We start from the raw sequence: 22,355 nt of genomic DNA, 5'->3' as shown, positions 1-22,355 counted from the left end.
TGCTAATGAAATGTCGAGTAGTCTAAAAATAAATGCTTTTCAGTTGTCTTTTTTTATACTTTAGGGTCTCCAGCATACAACTATTTTTTTTTAAAGAAGAAAATAAATATAATACATGTGTGAACCATTTTGTTCCTGCAAAAACAGAAATGTGTATTTACAAAGTAACCAATAAGTTCTTGGTGTTTCTTTCTGGATGCATAAAAGTGAACATATATAGGTCGAAGCTCAGCTGTACAGTCAGTGGGTAACCAGCCCAAATGTCTCGCATGCATTTTTCCTCACACATTCAGAGAATCTATTTTCCCGTATGTTACAGTTACTACGCTGCTGTACAGAGGCTGTGTTGAGGTAAAGCGAATGTTTCTGGCCAGCTCTAGCAAGATGGGACCAGTTTGGGGAGAAATGGTCGCCCACTTTTCTTCTTGTGGGGTGTCGGACCACGTGGGACAGGAAGGACAGCGGCGGACAGACGCGTGGGGAGGTGTTGCAGTTCTCAACGACGACACACACCGCATATTGCTGTTCAATTTGTGATTTCCACATTCTATGTAGCTTAAGGAGATATTGTGATCATTATATATATTTTCAGTATAAAACACATTAGGTGTTTTCTTTCTCTTTTTTTTTGCAGTAAGTTGCAAAATACTGGTGGTATAACTTCTATTCATAGATAAATATAGGGAATGGTCATTGTGTGATGAATTCAAATGCAGAGCGCACACATGCACACAAAAGCACCTTTGATTAGAAAAGAAATTGCACAAGTTCGAGAGATATCATTGACCATACATGTTGACACTTTCTACATAGAGACTCAGCACTTGTTTGCATTAAGGAGTTCTGAAACATGTCTGAAAAAGTATACATTTTGGGTTACAAATTCTTAAATGTTGATTGTTATTATTCACCTCTGAGTGTCTATTTTTACATGCAGTTGACTCCTTGGAACTACTACCCCAGGAGTGTGACTAGCCGGTGAGTTGAGCCCAGTTCTACTGTGAACAAAGCACTACACATTGACTAATCTAAATCAACCATTACACTTAAACACTGTTAAGTTTTTTTTCAAATGTATTATTTTGACATTGACTTCGTTACGGAACGTTAATGAGCCTAAAGTACGCCTTTTTTTCTTCTTCATCCAGTGAACGATATTGAAGGCTAGCATATATCATGAGGCTAAACTTCAAATTAGGCCATTTCTTCTTGCCTCCGTCAGTCTGAATAGTGTGAAGTGTGAAGCGTAAAGCATGAACAGTTCTGTACAATCAGAACGTGTGTTCAGTGGCAAAAGAACAAAACGGAAGAAAAATGGTCGAAATGTCTCTACATTAGCTAATAATGCTACGGTACAATCTAATGCTACTTCTTATATTTCATGAAAATGAAGGGGAAAAAGCAGTCCTCTGAAAAGACATCCCGTGGTAAAGATTGACATCCGGCAGGGGAGAGGGGGAAGCTCCAACTCTTCATTCAGGCTGAGCACATGAGGAATTTTGCAAATTGGAAATGACAACGGAGAAGTTTGTCTGCCCGGCAAGAATGTTTCATCCCTTGTTGCTCGGGGTGCGAAGCCCACAGGAGAGTCTATTCGCCCGATGCCGTCAGGGAACACATTTCATCCACAGAGTCTGCAGTGTCCTCATTCAGGAACTCCTTTTCACTCTTGGCGACAGCTTCTTCGTCTGTTGAACAATGCGCGTTCAAATATGCTCACAATGTCAGCTCAGCCACTGCATTTAACATGAGGAGTTATTTACAGAGCTTCTCTTGTTCTTCTCCCCAAAGTTCACAGGAGGTCTTTCTCCCCAACCTACCAGGCCTGTTCTTGAATCCAGCTCATCTAGTGACACTAAATGGCATGCATAATGCTTCTATATTTGGCTTGTACACCCATGACTCCCCCTCGCCTGCCAATTAAATAGTAATAATAAGTATAAATCCACTCATGTTAGGCCTACGCTAAACCAATTGAGGCAAAGTATTGTGCCCTTGTTGGTTTATCCCCTCCCCACCACTCCTCGCTAGCTGAAAATATCGGTAGATTCCATATATTTTTAATATTTTTATAATGTTTCTCTTGTCAAGTCCTCCCTACTCTTCTTTTGTTCCTGGGGTAAAGGATCACACGGGTCTGGTAAGAGCGATGGCAGACAAGAAGGATGGTGTTGGTGGTTGCGGTGGTGACGGGGGGGGGGGGGGAGGTAGTGGGTCCTCGAACGTCCTCAGATGGACACGGGACAGGTGATGACCTTGTCTTCCAGCATGACGCTGAGCACCAGGAAGACGAAATACAGGATGAACATAATGAAGCCGAGCAGCTTGCTCATGCGCCACTTGCAGGCGGCGATGGAGATGATGACGAAGAGGAGCATGATGAAGAGGAGCACGATGGCACAGAAGAGGCCGTTGGAGCTGACCTCCACCGATTTCATGCCGTTGGAAAAGGACCACATGAGCCAGGGGAACGGCAGTCTGCGAAATACACAAACACACGTTACAGTCACTTAGCAAATAGACTTCATGTCAATGTATTGTCTTTTATCAAAAAAACAAAAGAACCAAGTTAAAATGCTAACAAAAAGATGCCTTCTATATCAGAAGTCGGGAATATGAAGCAAGTTTAACCCTCCTGTTACCTTTACATTTACTAACATATTTTACCCTCGGGGTCAATTTGACCCCAGCAATTAAAAGCTCCAGAAAATTATTAGAATTAATATTGTTTCCCAAGTTTAAGTGTGAGGTACTTTATGTTTGTTTGTTGACTGCCTAAATAGCCCTTTAAATATATAAAAAAGTTGATATTTCTTATATGTTTGACACAGTGAAAAACAGCCTGGGGTCAAATTGACCCGAAAGAACACCGACATTAAACATTGAATGGGGTCAAATTGACCCGAAAGGTAACAGGAGGGTTAAAAGGCCAAATGTTTTTGGGACAAGTTCTTTCCCGTCAAGATTTGTTTTCCTGTCAATATCAGTTTGCTCAAACTCAGCCGAGCGCAACATAATGTGCACGGAGATAATATGACACGACACAGCGTGACAACAATAAATCGGTACGGTGCAACTTGGCAGCAGCTGAAAAGGTTTTTGCTGACCTACAGTTTCCTCTCACCTTGCTGCAGTGATGTGAGCAGCAGCATACATAGGTGTTGCTATACTAAATAATACATAAACATGCGTGCATCAACACCGTGTGTTATGTTACTCCAAGAAGAGAAAGTGACAGAAAATAGCGTTTATGTTTCTGATTGTGTGTCCAGTTGACATTAAAAAGGAGAATGTAAAAGTCTTATACATCAAACACACGTCGTGTCATGTCATTGTAAGAGGCATCGGCATTCACGGTCATATTATGATCACGGCATCCTGATTAACAAGGATTTGAACACAGCGACACCGGGCACATGCTCAGATGGCGTACCCAACGGTGATGTCGAAGATGTTGGAGCCCACGGAGCTGGACACAGCCATATCACCCAGCCCCTTGCGTGCCACAATCACACTAGTGATGAGGTCAGGGATGGAGGTTCCAGCTGCTAATATAGTCAGGCCCATAATCTCCTCTGTAATCCCAATGGTCTGTCCAACCTGGGAGAAAAAAAGAAGAAATAAAGGAAACTAAGCTGTGGGAAAAGTAAAACCTAATCTTTTGTTCTAGCTATTTTGTGTTTCCTCGTGATGCTTGGGAGCCGATCAAATAACTCTCTGCCAATATCTTTGTTTTGAATAAGACAGCTCTGCTTATAAAGGAGTGGGTGGATTATAGAATATGGTTTCATTTTAAAATGTCAAGGATGGGAACTGGAGACAAAAGACGAGTGCATCTTGCCTTTGTTTTCTGACAATGATTATGCTCATGTTATGATTTTACAATATTCTGGGACTGCTGTCATGATCACATGACACCCTCATTTGTGCATCGTCATTTCTGAGGGAGTGTGTACCTGGTGAGCCCACCACACCATTAGGTAGGAGAAGACTGCAATCCAGCTGATGGCACCCAGGAAGGTGATGGGGAAGAATTTCTTTGATGTCTGAAAGGCAAAAGAGGAAAAGAGAGAGAGAATAGTGAATTAAGCCGCCAACACACACATAAGGACTCCACACTTATTCATCCAAAGCTGATGGCATTCGTGTGTGAAATGCTTTGAGAAAGGAGAACTCTGTGTCACACACCGCCTTCCTGACATCAGGCAGCGTTATCCACAGGGGGAGGACGATGGGTATGATTAAGAGGTAGGTGAGGCGCTTGCGGTTGGTGTCGGGCCAGGACAGGCTCAGAGGCTGGTCGTCCTCCTCCTCTTCCTCAGCCTGAAAGGAGACACCATAGAACAGGGAAAGGAAGAGGAGGTTTGCAAAACATTCACCAACACGGGTAACGCCACATACAACGTGTGACATTTGGGAGTTCAAATACCATGATCGTATAGTGTTTAACTTGGTTCATATCGGGTAAATATAAGGCAAATAGCACATCGAGTAAGTGATGCTTTCATAACTCTTTCATCCAAGTGTCTCCTTTAGCTTGATAATGTGTCTCATCTGGATTCTGGATGCATCTCTTCATAGAGGTCGGCAGCACTTTTGCAACACAAGCACTTTATGAGGGATAAGACAACACACAGGTCTGCAGAAATGGACCGCCGGATCTGGAGGTGCGTGTGTGCTTTTGCTCTGCGGTGACCTTAAGACAGAGGAGTGCGGCGACTGTGATTTGGGAGATTGCACCGAGGCTGAAGGGCTCAGCCTCTCCAGTCATCAGGGGCTCATCACCGCTGACTGCTGATGCCGGCTGCACCCAAAGACCCCCGGGGGTCTGATTGGACCTGCCGCTGGAATGCCAAGTCACCTCTCTGCGGATCAGCATCAAATAAACCGTCACTGTCTGAAGATGACACACCGAGAGGCCCTGGCGAGAAAGACAGCGGGAATCATCTTTTCATCCGGAGCTTTTGTGCTTACCGCTGCAAAAGCAGACTCTCATGTGGACATTCTGGTACTTTAACGGGGCAACAACAGGGCCTTCTGAGAGCGGAAAACACGTCCTGGGTCCCTTTGTATCCAATTATCCAGGATGCTACGGAGCCGTGGGGAGCTGCAGAGAACAGGTCCACACATGCAGATCCGAGCAGAACACACTGACGACCTTCAACTTGTCTCCTGCCCTTTTGAGAGCGATGGTGTCGTGAAAACAAGCAGCAAACGGATGCAGAAGATAGAGACTGGGCCGGAATACATACAACAGGGCAGATGTTGATAACAGATGTTGCTCAGTAAATAGTCCTTTCCTCAAGACAATCATTTCAGCGCCCAGAGAGTGAAGCAGAAATGTTTGAGGATGGCTCCTAAAGACATCCTGAATCATATGGAGCTTATCCTGCTGTGACAGCTACTGCTGTTGAGTATTGCCTGGTAACCTTAGTTATCAGAGCTGCCAAACAAAAGGCGGCGCTTGCATCACTTATGCTCAGCATTCTGATTTCTCCTCGTCTCCATATCCAGATGGCTGCATGGCTGTCTGGTAAAAAGGCCTCAACCCCGAGGCTTCAGAAAGACACATTCTGCACCACATCCACTGCTTCTTGAGAGATGTAACGACGTGAGAGGTTTCCATGTGTGTTCAACAGCGACTTCATATGTCCGAGCAGGAAGCGTCACATTATGCCGCAGTTTGCCCTGCGGCTCTTTCGTGGATATGTCGACTTCATGCAGGGGACTGTTTCTGGCAGTGTGGGAGTTCGTCATTTGTATATTTATACTTTATTTGCTTTCTATGCTAAAGCGCCTCATAGAGATGGTGCTCCCTTCACTGGGTTGGCTCCCAAATGCCAGCAACCTTGGGTGCCTTTCCTGCCCCGTGGTGGCTCAGTTGGCAACACTGCAAACTCTGAGCTTAAAGGCACTGACTTTTACCAGACACCACAGAGCTGCGAGGGGAGGCGTGACATTTGCTTTTTCTTCTTCTTCCCCCGGGGGAAGCGTGTGCGCTGGCACCTGGTGTGTCGCAACAAAGCTACAAGAGTTGAAATGATCACAAAAAGTGTACGCACATAAGCGCAGCTGCAAAAAGGCTGCACACTGATGTATTTGCATTACTTGCTTGATCCAATTTTAAGTATCGTCGATGGGACTCTTACACCTGTCCGATACTCTTTCTGAATATGTTTATGGTAATCACACAGCACAGGGGAAATCTGACAAAGGAAAACTCATTTATTTTAGTAGTTTGACTTTCAATACCTATTATAGAGAGGATAACTCTTTATTGGTGTACTATTGCAACAGCTGCTGTGGTGTGAATATTGGCATCTGCTGCTGTATGGATTTTTTTTAAAAATTGTTCTCATATTATTTCGCGAAAAGGAAAGCGAACAGATATTTAAATCTGATGTTACTTGCTCCCTTAAACCCAAATACACACATGACACACACGGTTTATTTTCTTTCTTCAATCCATTTTAGTTGTGGTAGAGGTGGGATGAGTCACACAGTCCTATTGGTTATGCTTTTCTTTAGTTTCTATTTAAATAAGTGATTACTGGAGCTTTACGCTCTCATACATATTTAAAATGTACAAACTCTAAATATATAATTTTACAGAAAGACAATTTGCTGTGAGTCATTCACTGAATGTGCTCATCATTCATCTTTGTAAGAAAAAAGCACAACAATAGAACCAGATGAATGTATACTGTCTATCAACCCTTTCATTTCTGCTGATGGGGGAAATATTGCAGTATTTGATGATTTATGTCAGCACAGCGCTCAAAGGTTTTAACGACACAAAAGAGTCAGGCAATTGTTCTAGAAGTCAGCTACAGATTTAAATTTGACCCCAACTATGCCCTCATCCCCCAATCTTGGTTTCCAAGGCATCCGGGAGGAATTGAACAATTAGCATGACGGAGCCTCTGGCGGCATGTGGTGGTATGAGCTGTCTCCAGCTACTTCATGTTTGACACGGACAGGTGCGCTGTGGGAAAGACTTCTACAAATAGCAGCATGTGGGACTCAAGTGTGCCAATGAGCACACAGTTATCGCAAATGCAGTGAATCACCACCGGAAATGTTCCATAATCATATATCGGGCTTTCTGCCATTTTTTAGGTGAATCTAAAATTCTTAGTTCTCTCAGAGGGTCAAATTGTAGAGGCGTAAATAGTCTTTGCTCCTGGGGAGTGATGACAGTTTTATCTGCAAAGCCTATTATTAACCCGAGTGAGATATCAATCTGAGAACAACTTGGTGCAGTGGAATCGATCAATACGCACAGGGTCATGTTGCCGATCAGGGCTCGTCTTGAGCAGTCTATTCTAAGAGCTTCCTATATGCTTCCACACCAGGCTGTATTTATAGACTGCTGTCTCTTCCCCTGGAGGATTGCTGCATCTCAATGTGCTACTGTATCTATTTTTTAGGTGCAGAAAGATTTTTGTCTTTGGAAATATTTGGTTTCTACAACCAGAGCGTGTTTTTCAAATATTTTTCATATATATTATATATATATATAATAGAGATATATTATATATAGGGGTTGTACAAGTTTAAAATCCCTATAGTTTGTCCACACCTAATGTGAAGCGAGCATAAACATTTTCAGAAAATGTGGGTGTGTGTTCGAAAACAATTCTGTTTGAGTAACTAATGATAATAATAATAATAATAAATAGTAATAATAATAATAATAATAATAATAATTCAGCCCCCAAAACCAAATTTTAAATCCATACTTTTTGCTAATTTAATAGATTCAATCTGTCTTGGGGTTACTCTCGGTCAATGAAACGATTGATAATCCGGCAAGATGACCGACACGCCCGTCTCCTCTGCGTGCCTCCTCCTCAGTGGATGACTTTGAATAGCTGCCCTTTTACCCCAGGACCGTCTGCTCGCCCGGCGGGACGCTGCGTCCCACCATCGTCGCTCATGCCAGCACAACTGCTGCAGGTGCCATTCGGAGGCTCTTTGTGCCTGGCCGCGTGTCAAAGAGTGTGTGTGTGTGTGTGTGTGTGTTGATTCATGTGTGCGTGTTGATGCATGTGGCGAGTGTGTTCATTTCGAGCACCCAGCGGCGGGGAGCAGCAGGTGAGTGAGGAGTGTGATAATAGAACTCGGTGGGACGAGGCGGGCCTTTGGCAGGTCCGACTGAAGATGGAGGGACTCGCCCGGGTGCATGCTGGGAAATTATCAGCAGTACTGACCTGTGTCGTAGTCAATGCAGCCTATGCATCAATCACACTCAAGGTGGAACACAGACACAGATGAGTGGCTTAAAATATCTGCAAATGTCTCCTCAACATTGAAACCGGTCTCTCGGTGTTGCTTCTCTTTCAAAGCATGACGTCATTAGTTGGATGCAGCATTGTGTGTGTGTGTGTGTGTGTGTGTGTGTGTGTGTGTGGTGGTGGTGGGGGGATAACTGAGTTTGGTGCAGTTTCTTCCTGCTGTCGTCCCCTTACCGTCTCCCCCTCTTGACCCGCTGTTCCGTTCATGGGTGGTGTCACTTCCACTTCCACGCTGGAGCTGTTTGGAAGGTTCTTATCTGTGGGAATTTGAAAGACAATTAAAGTGAGGAGCATGTCGAGGAACTACAATCGGCCTTGCCTCAAATGGGCACGAGAGTGTTAGCTGTTGTGACGTCGAGAGACGTGAGACAGTGCCTCTTTTTTTTTTTACACTTCTTCTCCTCTGTACTTTTTACTTTACGACATTTATTTGAGAGCTATCGCTACTTCAATAAGCAGGAAACAGAGAATGTTTCTTCACCGTAAGCATCTTTCTGTGCATGGACAAGAATGTGCTGTGGCTATCCGTCTCCCTCATCGTATCATATCTCGTTTGAGGCCAGACTTACTTAACAGCCCTTATTAAAATACAAAGAGCCGAAAGCCATGTAATCAGTTGATAACACTGTAATTGATGTGGACATTTGCTTTAATCCAAGTGTGGTTGTGACACGATTAGAAAGATTCTCAGAGAGATAATGCAACTCTAAACCACTGTCGTCCAACACACGACATCGCAAATATCGCATACATGACGTGATAGCACAGATATAAAGATGGGATATGAATCTGATCACATGCATCACACACGAAACTACACTGACAGTCAATCTTTTCTTTACTCCAGACACCAATTTAAGATATGTGAAACTAAAGTACGTTGTGATGACTCCCAGTCATGCAGTTTGATTAAGATGGTAATATGTTAATGCGACGCTGTTAGCATAATTTGCCTTGTTGATAAACATCTATGCCTCGCTTTGATTCTGCTGCTCTGACTACATTGTGGCCTGGAAAGGGCATCCCATTGCCTCCTGTTTATCCTTTGGTCCGATGCTCTTTGAAGCGAAAACAAACACATGAATTACACTTGGCAGTGACTGTGATTGATTTAAATACTGCTTGAAGACAACACTTGCAATCAATTGGGCAGTTCTTGATAATGTCATGCTTGTTTAACATCGGATGTGACGCTCATTAACTATTTCAGTGGGCATTCCTGATGACTAATAAGGAATATTAAGCCGAGTAATGCCGATTCAAGAAGTTTTAGCAGCAGCAAAGGAGTCTTTGGGAATAATAAGCTGATAATCAGGGAAAGGAAGAGTTTGACATTTTTGGAAATGCGCTTGTTTATTTTTCTTGGACAGATTTTCATGGGCTTTAAAAAAGGTGCTGAAAGGCACATTTAGTTACCTCTTGACAGAGTCAAGTTAACTATTTCTTCTGCTTCCAGTTTTTTGGCTAAGCTGCTATACGCTAACCAGCTGCTGTTGTTAGCTTCCCATTTAGCGTTAACTTTGGACACGAAAGCTGTTTCAACCTTCTCAACCAACACTCAGCAAGAAAGTGAAAACATGTATCCACCCAAAATATAGAACTATTCCTTCAGGAACATCAAAGACCATTTTACCTGAACGGCTTGCTACTCCATTGGCCTTCTCACTGTCCTCCACTTGGCATTTCTTTTTAGCGATCTTATGAAGGATGGATGCCTTCTCTCGAAATTTACCTGCAACAGAATCGCCACAGTGGTTAATCATGGAGCAGAGGGCTGCGTACTTCAAGGCCTCTTGTCCTCTTCCCAGTGAGAGCTCCTTCGTTGTCACCTTTGACCCTAGATGGGTCACATTTCAAAAGCACAGTGCGTACAGGATGGCGTCAATATAACATGGCATATCATATACTGATGATCCTGCAATGTCCTGGTCCTGGGTGGAGGCAAAGCCAGCAGGGAGAGAATCTCTTGTGAAGATATCTACCTTCTGGAGCTCAGATTCACTCCTGTACACCAGATCAGGAAGTCACAAGAGAGGTCAGAGGCTAGCTGGGAACTAAAAGCAACCAAAGACTTAGCTGAGGACAGCAGCATTGCATATCAGAAGTAACACAGAGGTTTAAGACAGGGTATTACAATATTTAAACAGGAAGCACCAGATTTGACCATTATTATTGTGCTTCTATTCTAGCATTGCTTGTATAGCGTGCTGCAGGGATGACGTGTTTTTGGAGAGAAAAAAAAAGAAAGTTAGCATCACACTGGTTCCCTGGACAAAAAAGCCACAATTATTTTGCTATTGGATTTTGGATTATTGCATAAAGCAAACTGTGACAAATACAAGTTTATGATACACGTTCACAAAGGAACACCACTTTGTATTCATGCTTTAAAAATCATCAATCAGCAGAAAACAAAATAAACTAAAACACATTGTGCCCATGTGACCTTGTGTAGCTAATTACTAGTATACACAACAAGGCTATTCAAATCTCTTAAACCTGGGTTAACCATCGACCTTATTTCAGGCATTTAACCAAAAAAACATTTTTAAAAACCTGACTGAAGAGGGAACTGGAAGTGCTAAATGATAACTTATTTCCAATTTTTAGGACTCATTCCTGCGGCAATCTACCGAAGCACCTCTGAAACTGAAAGACTGTAGCATGCAGCAGACATCTGCTAGTTAGATCATTTGATCAATATTTAAAAAAAATCACTGGTTGGGATGAATATATTGTTATTGATAACATTTATCGACTCGACAACACTGGAGAGGCGACGGCGTGACGCAGGAGACTGAATTGAATCAGTCATCAGTTGGACAACATGACCTTGAGGCTTGCATTCGCCGTGGGCTCACGCAATGCAGTTCTGCCCATGTTATGACGAGCGATGACTGGAATTCCCCCAACAACACACACACAAACAACACAGTGCTCAGACGAGAAGAAATTTGACACCGTATGCACACAATTATCTGGTGTAAGTTATGTTCCCATGTATATTATATGTTAATATTTAACGGCTTTGTCAGAGAGTCCGTCTCATCTGTCATTTCCCTTGTGTAAAAATGTATTGTGCGTCAGGTATATGTTATATATATATTAATATATTTCATTTTACTGACTTCCTGTGCGTGTCAGTTTTTGCATGCTTGTCCCAATCAGCCCTTTGTAATCAATGAGAAAGAATTTTTTTTTTTCATTGCAAGAGGGCATGGCTGATTTGACAGTGACGCGTCGATACATACTCCACCCGACCATGTCAGCGCTGTCTGTGACCTTCTGGCAAAATCATTAACCACCCTAAGTCACCCCCGGCCTTCCTCTTGTCTCCTCTATCTAATTCCACAGTTCTCCATCGCTCCTGTTTTTCTCGCTCCTCTGTGTTTTTCAAACACCATTCTTTCTCTCATTTTCTTGTCTTTTTGTCATTTGGCAACGCACAACTCTTCCTCGCCTCTCTCTCCTTCTTTCAGACACACATGCTTACAGAAGACGTGCGCACACGTACTTTTTTACAAAACGACATCACGCATTCCACTGCTTGGACATCACTCACCTTCGGCGGTCATGGTCAGTGAGTTTGTGTGTTTGTCTTTACAAACGGAGGGTGTGAGATGATTGTCTCTGCTCACATTGGTTGGGCTTTTTGATGAGGTCCAAACTAAATTCTTGAATGTTGAAGAAAACCACTCTGGCATGAGGTTTAAGAATCAGTGAACTGAAATTATTCTACATAGACCGAAAACCATTTATGAAAGGTTATGTGTAGTTACTAAGAGTAACTTAATTAGTAAGATGTCAATTCATCAAAGTGGATATTTTCCACTTTAAGACCTGAATCAATATTACACCCTCCCCCCGCCTTTGGGTCATTTTGACCCGATTCAATATTTCACCCTCCTGTTATATTTACTAACATATTTTACCCTTTGGGTTCAATTTGACGCCAGCAATTAAAACCTCCAGAAAATTATTATAATTAATATTGTTGATAAAGCTTTTAAGTTGTTGCACATTTTGTAATCTAATTTCACCGAGAATGTATGCCACACTCATTTGAACAAAACTAAATAATGGTACTCCTGCATATTGTCTTTGGGTATGGTTTGAAAGTCCACAATGCTACAGCAAGGATGACGGGTCCATTTGGCAAGTCTTTGAGAATAACCGAGTTCCGCCTTTCCGTTGCTGTCGCTACGCAGACGCTCATTTTCCCCCATCAGCTCTGTTTGTTACGCACGTACCGGCTGGATGAGTCACTCCTGTTTGACAAATTCAGCAATGTACGTCTTACATGCGTGCACCCGCTGCTGGTACAAGTGTAACCTCCAAGTGAGTGCTGAGGCATGGATGATGTATTTCTCAACGATGCAGGTGGGTATTAAACATCAGCAACACATGATGACAATTTTATTTAAAATATCTTGTAAATGAATAGAATAAAATCCATAGAAGCACTAGACACAGTAACACACAATATGTTTGTACATATTCTCTGGAAAGAAAAAAAAGGACATACAAATGAGAATTTAATAGTAAATAATAAAATGGAATGGCTACCGCGATTTGCACTGTGTCAGTGAAATCCCAGGGAGGTTGTCAGACTTGAAACACCCCAAAAAAACTGTGTGTCATGTCGCAAGCAAACAAAAAGTGGAGTTAGAGGAGCTGTTTCGTAAATAAGATGGAGAAAAAGCAAGAGGGATGACAGGAGCTGACTCAAAGAATCAAGTGAAAACTTTCAGGCTTACCTTCCTCAGTCATTGAGTGATAATATTTTAGTTTCCCATAAGTCCCAAGCTCTACAACATCACAGCAAAAGACAAGGGTAAGGCAACGAACAAACAGAGAAAAGGAAAAGAGTGAACATGACAGAACAAGACAGGTCCGCCGGTTCTACATCACATCCTACAAACACTCACACGGGCACAAGGAGTGACGGACAGAGTCATCACTGCAGAAGTGCAAAAGAAAGCAGCAAGTGTTGAATTACAAAAAAAATACATCATAATTTTTACAGTCAGTCTGATAAATAGCCAGCCAATGGCACAGGTTGGATAGCCATTAGAGAAGATTTGTGAGCGAAAGGGAGGGGGATGGGGCTGTCAATATACTAGAAAACACAAAAAACAGGTGCAATGATATATATATATGTGTATATATATATACATACACACACACATATATATACACACACACATATATATATATATACACACAAACATTCATATATATATACATACATACACATATACACATACTGTACATACATATACATATATAAATATATATAAACATATATACAAATATACACATATATATACAAATATATATATAAATACATATATATACACATATATATATATACACAAATATATATAACTATATATACATATATATGTATATACAAATATATGTATATACATACATATATATATGTATATACAAATATATGTATATATACACAAATATATATATTTATATATATATATATACACATATACATGCACACACACACACATATATATATATATATAATACATACACATTTTAATAACAGAACAGGAAAGTCAGAAGAGAATTTACTGGGTCAACATGCAACAAAAAGATGAGTCCTCCTCTCCTCTGCGCGCACGCTCATTCAAAGGCTTAATGATTCAGCATTTTATTTCCACAATGAAACCCAAACAATTCATTTGATTCCCTTACTGTGGCAGTTCTTCGTGCCACTGTAAATAGGCGGTCAGCACATCTGCATGATGAATTAGCTGGGAATTCAAATCTGCAGCAACAGCTGAACGAGAAGCAGCAGAAAAGACGCCAGCGGGCCGCGAGGCTCTCCCTCCCGCACTGCGCCGCCCGTTTCTACATAAGTATTGCATGAGGATTTAGTTCATGTCCAGAGGTGATAACATATTCTCACTTAACTCTGGTGGTTATATTTTATTCTGAATGTTGACTTGTGAACTCATCACGGTAATGAATGTTTAGTAACCGAATGGCCCTTGATGAAAATATGGGGGAAGATTTACTTTTAATCTTGGTGACATTCAGCACACACACACACACACACACACACACACACACTTTCTCCTATTTAAAGCCTCGACTAGATCAAATCAACATGATGAATTATGATGGTGATGAAGAACTAAGAGTTCTGATCCTACAACGCAGGCCGGGGGCCTGGTATGATTGAGAAGACCAACTTAATTTGTAACACTGCCCTCAATGCCACATTCAAACATGCGTGTTGAAAAGTTCGACTCTTTTAAATAGCCAAGCCATACCTTTATATCTCTATAAGACATATGTTATTGAGCTCTATACAAAGAGTAAATCCTTTTACAACCATATTAACTACTTTGCCGTGCCAGACCGCTCTTGTTAAAAAGATAATTTATGAAGAGACTTCCTGCTTTTATAAAGGTTATGTAAATAAAATATGTTTTTCTGACTTGGGTGAATTGACCCATTGATTCTCTTTACAAGCACAGATATTCTACATGTATCCAACAGTCCACTCCACTCCACTTTAAGTGTGGCATCGCTGTGAGGCCGGCCTCTAACTTTGGTTGCTCTGGGGGCAATTAACCCTCAACAACAATCACCGGCGGCACACTCGTCTGACGGAGGCTTGTTGTTGTTTACCAGGGGCCCTCTTGTCCTTGCGGCGTGACCTCTAAACCTCGAGTGAGCTGTGCGCTAGAGAGTGTGTGCATGCCCGCTCTGTCTGCTGGGGGTTGGGGGAAATTCACAGTCTGCGCTGGAGCAAAAAGGCTTTTCACATTGATTCTTTCACGCGCCCGCCGCAGGGTTAGCTCACAGGGTGTGGGCGGGGGTGTGACACGTGTACGACTGCGAGTTAGACGGATGATGGCTTCTGGTTGGCTGATCTCAGTTACATAACATACTGGATCGCCATTTCTTTCCCGCGTTCAAATATTTATGCGAAACATATGAAAAATAAATAGGTGGCTTTAACAATATATGACAAGATATCACATTAATGCCCCATTACATTGCAAATACAGTATATTATTCATTGCATTTTTCAATACACGTGAAGATGCTACCATTTAGAACCTTTGACTTTGTGATATTGAAGTTTGCGTTACATGTAATCTATTGCGTACAAAATGCAGTGTTAAGTTTATACAAATCATTCAAAACCTAGAGCAAGATGTCAATATTTTATATCTGCATGAATTCAGTGACTTCTTTATGAAACCATGTGATCAATGGGACCCCGGGTTACCACGCAGACAACACTTCTGGCAGCTGTCTGGGGAAAACTGGCAATTTTGGCTTAACAAATGGATTTATCACTCATAATTAGCGTCTGTTAAAAATAAATTGGTAAATCACAGCATATAGAAATTGTTTCACAAATGTATTTTGTCTGGTTCGGGTGTGAGATACAACCTCAGAAAATGAAATAAACACAAACCGTGGTTGCTGCTGACGTGCTTGCATCCATTGCCGACCCTCTTTTGTCTCACCAGTTCAGCCAATGACCGCAGTGCATGAGTACATCATGGTTTACCCAAATGACCTTGTCCTTTCTATGCCCTTGGTGCAACGTCTGCTCAATACAAATGGCCTAACAACAACACAGATGTCCAAGGCCAATCTCAGTGAGATCATGATTTACAAGAAAGCGTCTGATGAGATGGCTGCTCTGTGCCGCTGTCTGTATACCACTGTGGTCACAGATTATGTAAAGAGTGGGAGATTATCAGATATTTGAAATCATCAACAAGGTCACATTTTCATTCTATAGCTAAATTATGGTAGATTATTGGTACCATGTATGCATTTCATACATTAACTATCTGGTGTGTAGTCAGATGCAAGAACCAATTTTCTTCTCAACCTTCGCTGTGGTTATTCACAGTTCACATCTCGGTGTGATAAATCTTATTGAGGGGCCAGAGCTAAAGATATGCACGCAGACAGAATTCTGAGTGCTGTTTGGGGAGGCTTGTTTCAGCCACCCACTGAGAGCTCAGACAGCCACTCTGCCCGTCTCCCTCCCCATCTCTCTTTGTAGTTCAATATTTAATGATGCTCCTAAGTGATATTGTTTGTAGCTCCACACTGATGGAAAAAGAGATGTGGGCACTTGTGCCGGGAACTAACCGTACCAGACTATTACCATGTTCTATCCAATGGGAAACATGGAGGATTAAAGGTCTATTATTGAACTAAAGAACGTGCACTATAATGAGAACAAGAAACTTGTTGATCTGAATGCGGATGCTGAATAATCTACTGTATCTCCCAAGGAGTATGTGAATACTTAAATCGATAACAGTTTGATGGGAACTGCTAATTGTAAAACAAAGGACTGAGAAAACAGCTCACAACTTTTCTCCATCTGCTCAATAAACAAATTCATGAGCCAAGCACAGCATTGCCAAGGAGAGAGACCTACCACGTGACATCTCCGTCTTCTTGCTACGCCACCGGCATGTTTAGCTAAATGTCTGCAAGGTAAAGGACCTTCACAAACCAGCAGTTTGAGGGCAACAGGAACAGAAACTGAAATATATTTTTTGTCTCAGAGAGCAATACCACAAAACCAGGACTAAAAGGAGTTCATAAGAGGAGAGAGAGGATTGGGGACAATGGGGAAAACAATGCAGAAATGGTCACAAAGGGTTTCCAGGGAGAATACATCCACAGAGGAGAATGATATATTTGAAGGAGAGAGTCTGCAGGGATGGACAATACAGAATTGACACACAGCACAGCGGCGCTGGGGAGATGTATACAGAGGGGACACGTCGGGCAAGGAGCTGCCTCCAGGCTGTTGGAATGAGAACAAACATATTTTGGGGGGGGTGGGAGATAAAATAATTAGAGTAGTAACTCACCAGAGTCAGCAAATTCTGAGGGGACAGTAAAAAAAGAGAGATAGGAAGACAAACAGAGAAAAGATAAATCCAGGTGATATTTAGTGTGATAGCGAAACATTAAATCACTGATAGGTATTCTTCCAAGATGAGAGTCAAAAGTCCATTCGGCTTTATTTTGCCAAAACAATAATAAGCTTCAAATATTTGGATCATTTTGGATGTATGCTTTTTTTGTTCCGATAGCTGTGTCCCCGTTCATTTTTACAGAATGAAACCTCTTCAAATGTATCACTGCCAGTTGTGATGTAACTGGGTTAAAAGACAGTAGGATGATTTTATTTTGATGGAGGGAGCAATAAAGTAGGAGTGCTTAAGCCAGCGCACACGCTATAAACACAAACTACCCCCGCTCTAAAAGTATAACAAGAGAAACGTAACCAGTTCCCAGCACAAGCAAAACAACCTCGGATTTTTTCTTTCGCCTCAGAAGAGTAGTCAACTTTATTTTGAGAAACGTCTATAAATAATGTATGGATGGGGTCCGAGCAGCTCCCCCCCCCGGCTTCCGCTGAGCTATACTTAAAGCCTAAGAGCACGCAAGGACAAGCAGCACAACCTCTGATGGATGCGTCCGCTCGTCTCTCCACACGGCTAGCTCACCAACAAAATGCTTCTCTGCATTACGGACATCAGTAAATGTGCAATGGACACGGTCACTCGTTATTAGAACGGAGCCAAACTGTATTGGGCCCAGACGGTAATGGATCAAAGGAATCATTTAATGGCACTAAATGAAGGACGCGATGCGATGAGTGCATTCTAAAATGTACTCAAGATCAATATCATCGTTAAACGTTGCCGGATGTGTGAAAACATGTGACGTGGAAATTGCAAAGTAACAAGCCCAAAGTGTTGCTTTTGTTCTCTCTGGCAATTAATTAAATCCTCGTGTCATGTCACACTGTAGTTGTTGCTGCAGTGCATTCATTTCCAGTCATTCATTTGCCAAAAGACTCATCGGTCACATCTCTATCGGGCAAATAATCCAGTCTATGAATCTTTAAGCAGTAAATATTTCATCATCAGTGCATGTTAGTTGCTCCTGAAAGGACCGAATGATAAATGGCACTATGAGGAGTGGCGGGGTGGTGCGTGTAAAATCCTTGCTTGTACGTGAACGACTGCCGATACAGACTTCCATCTGCGGGCTCGGATTTACATTGTAATCACCGAGATGCTAAGATGGATACACTCGGAAACGGTACACCTTGGATTTAGTGTCGGACAACGAGTTGATGCATGGTAATGGGCACTTTAAGTCAGTCTGTCCACAGCTTATTAATCTTTCCTGAGCTGATTCATTCTAGGTTTGGCTTTCAAGAAATATAAAGTCATTTTCGGAGAAAGCTGGAATGCCTCCACAGCATAGAGTAGACATCTGCTAATGCGATCCCTTCGTCTTTTCGCAGTGAGTTGATAATGGGATGACAAGGCATCTCCCCCGGTGTATTAGCATATTTATCCCCTGCGTCGAGCACTGACACTGCTGTTTTACATTTCCTTTAGTTTAGACAATAGGCCTTGATCTTGGATTAAAGGGAAATGATCTTCAACCTCAGCTATTTCGACACTAGAGTCTTGCCTCGTCTCGTACGGACTATTTAAAAGAAGGGATCCATTCAGTCAAGATTCAAGATTCAAGATGTTTTATTCCAGGCACATAGGGACGAGAAGTACATTCTAAATGTTAATGGTGGAGACTCTGGGTTTAAAAGGGGTACACAACACGGGCTACTTGTTTATGCAATGGAAAACAATACTTTTTTATTTGGAATGTGGAATGAATTAAAAACGTTGCCAAAAACCATATGGAGCATTTTTTTCAGAGCCCAGAATGTAGCAGGAATTCATTGTAAGTGTAAAAAAAGACAAGAATGATGACAAAGCTAAATGAACCGGAAAATGGACACAGACAGACAGTAAAAAAATGTGCTGTATATCCTGTGTAGAGACGTGCAGAGTTAAAGAGATAAAGAGTTGTGTTCTCTCCGTGCAGACGGTCTTACCTTCACTTAAAGGATCCAACGTGTGAATCATCAGCTGGAAAATGCTGTTCCTCATCAAGCTGTTGTGCAGGGAGGCGGAACTACCTCCCCTCTGAAGCCGAGGCCTGGTCTGGAAGGAGAATCAAGATGTCAAGATATTTTCAGGCAAACACGATTTACCTCGGTCCAACCACTAGCTCATATTTATGTCATAAAGCAAATATGCTGATTTTAACATCAGTCTATCAATTGCAATCAGTTTACCTGAGCCACTTCTAATGCAAGCTGTTTGGAATATGATTTCCTAATCCTCTTCTGCACACAAAAAACTCCTCAGTGGTACTTGCAACCCAGTAAAACTATCATAAAGTGCATATGGGAGTTCTTTCGCACGTCGACTGGCAGCGCTTGTGTTAAATGTGGCTTCTCTGTGACGCCCTGAAGATTCTCCTTCTGCTGCTCCTTTTTTTCTTCTGTACACGCCGGATGAAAACGTAACACTCCGGCGAGCTTTTGGAAAGTATAAAAGCGTTAAAGGGCTCTGATGTTTTCCAAGCACATGCTCCTTTCCTCGATTGTCTTTTGCATGCCGCGTGCGGAATGGAACTGTGGAGAAAACAGATGGCGCTACTCTCTGCACACATGGAGGCTGAAGGTCAGAGGTAACAGTGCACACGTCCTCACAGTACGGTGGGAGAAGCACAAGTCACGCTCCTACATCCACGCGGAAACGGGGACAAACACAGAAGCAGACTGGAAGAGTGTCAATCACACAGGACCTACCGACAACTTGCTGTCATCTTCTGGGGTCACGGGAATTGTCTTCTCATCCAACACAGAGAGAAGTAGAAGTAAAAGGGGGAGAGAAAGAGAAAACAAGACATAGATGTAAAGCACAACCACACGGACGAGATGAAAAGACAATAGTGTGAGACATTGCAGACATTACTGACATTATCAGTGACACTGATGGTGACGACTGACTGAGATGCGAGGAGACGAGACTTGAGGGACGGATTTGTCCACACTGCTGTGGCTGCCTACAGTAACAAAAACATCATTCACTCATGTGAGTGAGGGACATCAACTCCTATCAGAACGTCTGGCGTGTGTCGAAGTAGACTGAAAGAAAATGATGCGGAGAAAATAGTTTGACATTTTGGGAAATACACTTCATATTCTTGCTGAGCCGAGAAGATTGCTACTCCCGTGACGTCGTTGCAGCCGGTTAGCTTAGCACGAAGCGGCTGACCTGGCCGTGTTCACAGGCCCCAAATTCCACATAAAGCTCACTATTCAGCACATTATGTTATTGGAATACCAACTATTTATTGAGGTAAACAAAGCCTAGTTTTTACCCGAATGGTCTAAAAGCTCTAGAATGCTGTCCTGCAGGTCCGGTGCTGCCGGTCTGAATGTGATGCTTCTGAGAGCGGGCATGTGTCAGATCACACCAAAGTGACTCCGGCCTTTAAACAATCACTCAATTCTCTGCCATCATTCTCAGCGGGACTATTTGGCATTTAGAGTAAGCCGTAACATCTATTTTTGAAACAAAAACCTTTCACCAAGCGACTGAAGTGCAGACCATTCATCTCCAAAAACCTGTGTGAGTGTGTTAAATAACCGTTGCTTAAGGCCTCCGTTTCTAGGGACAAGCACGAAGCTTTTGTTCAGATCCGAGCATATCGAGGCTTTGTTTCACAGCCTTCAGACAAAAATGTTTAAATGAAGTGTGGAAGCACTTGTGTGCAATGCCAAATGAAACGCAAAAAGAATGGTCAAGTTTGATTAAAAGACTGTTACAAAAAATTCTGTCAACCCAGTGATTCATTCGCAGATTTAATGACACTGCACTGCATATCAAATCTCTTGATAAGGATGAAGTAAGTAATGTGGCATGAACTCTGTTTCATGAGGAGTAAGCACACATTTCTTGATTCAAACTAAAGAAGTAATTGTTTTTCTTTCGTTGATTATAGCTAAACTCTGAATTAACTAATCCAAACTAAATTCCTCTTTACTTAATCATCCTATGAGCCCCATATTCGTATTCAACACTGCAGTCATTGTGAATGTTAGTACCACTGTGTCCCACTGTTTCTGTTTAACGGCCCATAATTTACAATACATTAGGTTTGCCTCTGTTAATAACTACAGAAATGAGAGCTGAAATGACACATTTGCTAAACATATTTAGCAGAAACTGAGATAATCTTGAGATTTCCCACAGAGCTGTTCAACTAGAACCTATTTTTTTCCCCATTTCATATCTTACACTTGAGGTATAATTATTCCATTTAACTCCCTATCACCCTCCTCAAAGGCAAAGTCGGGACGGTTAGGAGAGAACAGGTGAATGTGCCACAGAGAGATTACGCCGAGGGTCACTCATTAAGCCAGCGTTAAATATTATGACTAATAATCACATAGGGAGATTAGTATGTTCTCTGGAGTTTGTGTGTTCTCTAATACCGGCAGCTCTGCCTTCCACTTATTACGTAATGTCACATTAGGATCATTCTTGGAGGCGGATCAGCTGAGGGAGATAATTGTCCCTCTGCAGCCGCATGCATGTAACGCCCGTGTTACGGAGAATTATCGATCGAGTGTGACATCATGCAGAAGTACTTCCGCTTTGCCCACTCAAATTGCCCACAGTTTAAAGGGGGGGGGGGGGGCTTTTGCTGGAATCTGTGCACATTGAGGTGAAATGCTGAAAGCAAAGATCCGTAAATCCTGACTTTCAAACGTCGGCGGCGGATTAGAGGTCTTCTCATACGCAATCTGTGTGCTCAAAAGGGGTCTATTTCTGGATGCATTTGATTTCCATTTCCACAGGGAATAATAGCTTTTTTTTCACACTTTCTACTTTGCAAATGGTGGAGATTAAATCATAGCTGTGTCTGATCCTTAAAATCCTCAATATACTCAACGTATACAGTGAATGGTGAGCAATCAGCAATCGGCCTCAAAGTTTATAAATCGTTTGAGCCACTTTCCATATCACGTCTTCCATTTCGTTTCCTTCTTTTAGCGCGACTTGGTTTTTTGACAGTTTGCGTGGAATAAAATTTAAAAATCTAAAAAGGGGGATTACATGAAGCTAGGGGCTATCATTGGGGATACGGCTTCTATATGTTACA

At 42.1% G+C, this 22,355-nt stretch overlaps 1 protein-coding gene across 1 annotated transcript in view; it reads right to left on the bottom strand.

Moving 5' to 3' along the window:
• Positions 1–777: 777 nt before the first annotated feature.
• The window catches only part of LOC130211996 (sodium/potassium/calcium exchanger 2-like), a 32,697-nt gene continuing 11,119 nt past the window's right edge, over positions 778–22,355 (bottom strand). The window contains exons 2-9 of the mRNA XM_056443063.1: positions 19,231–19,339; positions 17,183–17,197; positions 9,931–10,029; positions 8,472–8,554; positions 4,189–4,323; positions 3,957–4,046; positions 3,434–3,600; positions 778–2,478 (exon numbers count right to left, since the gene is read on the bottom strand). Of these exons, the coding sequence (XP_056299038.1) occupies positions 2,229–2,478; positions 3,434–3,600; positions 3,957–4,046; positions 4,189–4,323; positions 8,472–8,554; positions 9,931–10,029; positions 17,183–17,197; positions 19,231–19,339 (948 nt within the window). The 3' untranslated portion in view covers positions 778–2,228. The remainder of the gene's footprint in view (positions 2,479–3,433; positions 3,601–3,956; positions 4,047–4,188; positions 4,324–8,471; positions 8,555–9,930; positions 10,030–17,182; positions 17,198–19,230; positions 19,340–22,355) is intronic.

This window comes from Pseudoliparis swirei, chromosome 21 (assembly GCF_029220125.1).
Source record: "Pseudoliparis swirei isolate HS2019 ecotype Mariana Trench chromosome 21, NWPU_hadal_v1, whole genome shotgun sequence".
NCBI lineage: Eukaryota > Metazoa > Chordata > Actinopteri > Perciformes > Liparidae > Pseudoliparis > Pseudoliparis swirei.
Note: the sequence above shows the minus strand (reverse complement) of the source record. Positions and strands in the feature narration are given on the sequence as shown.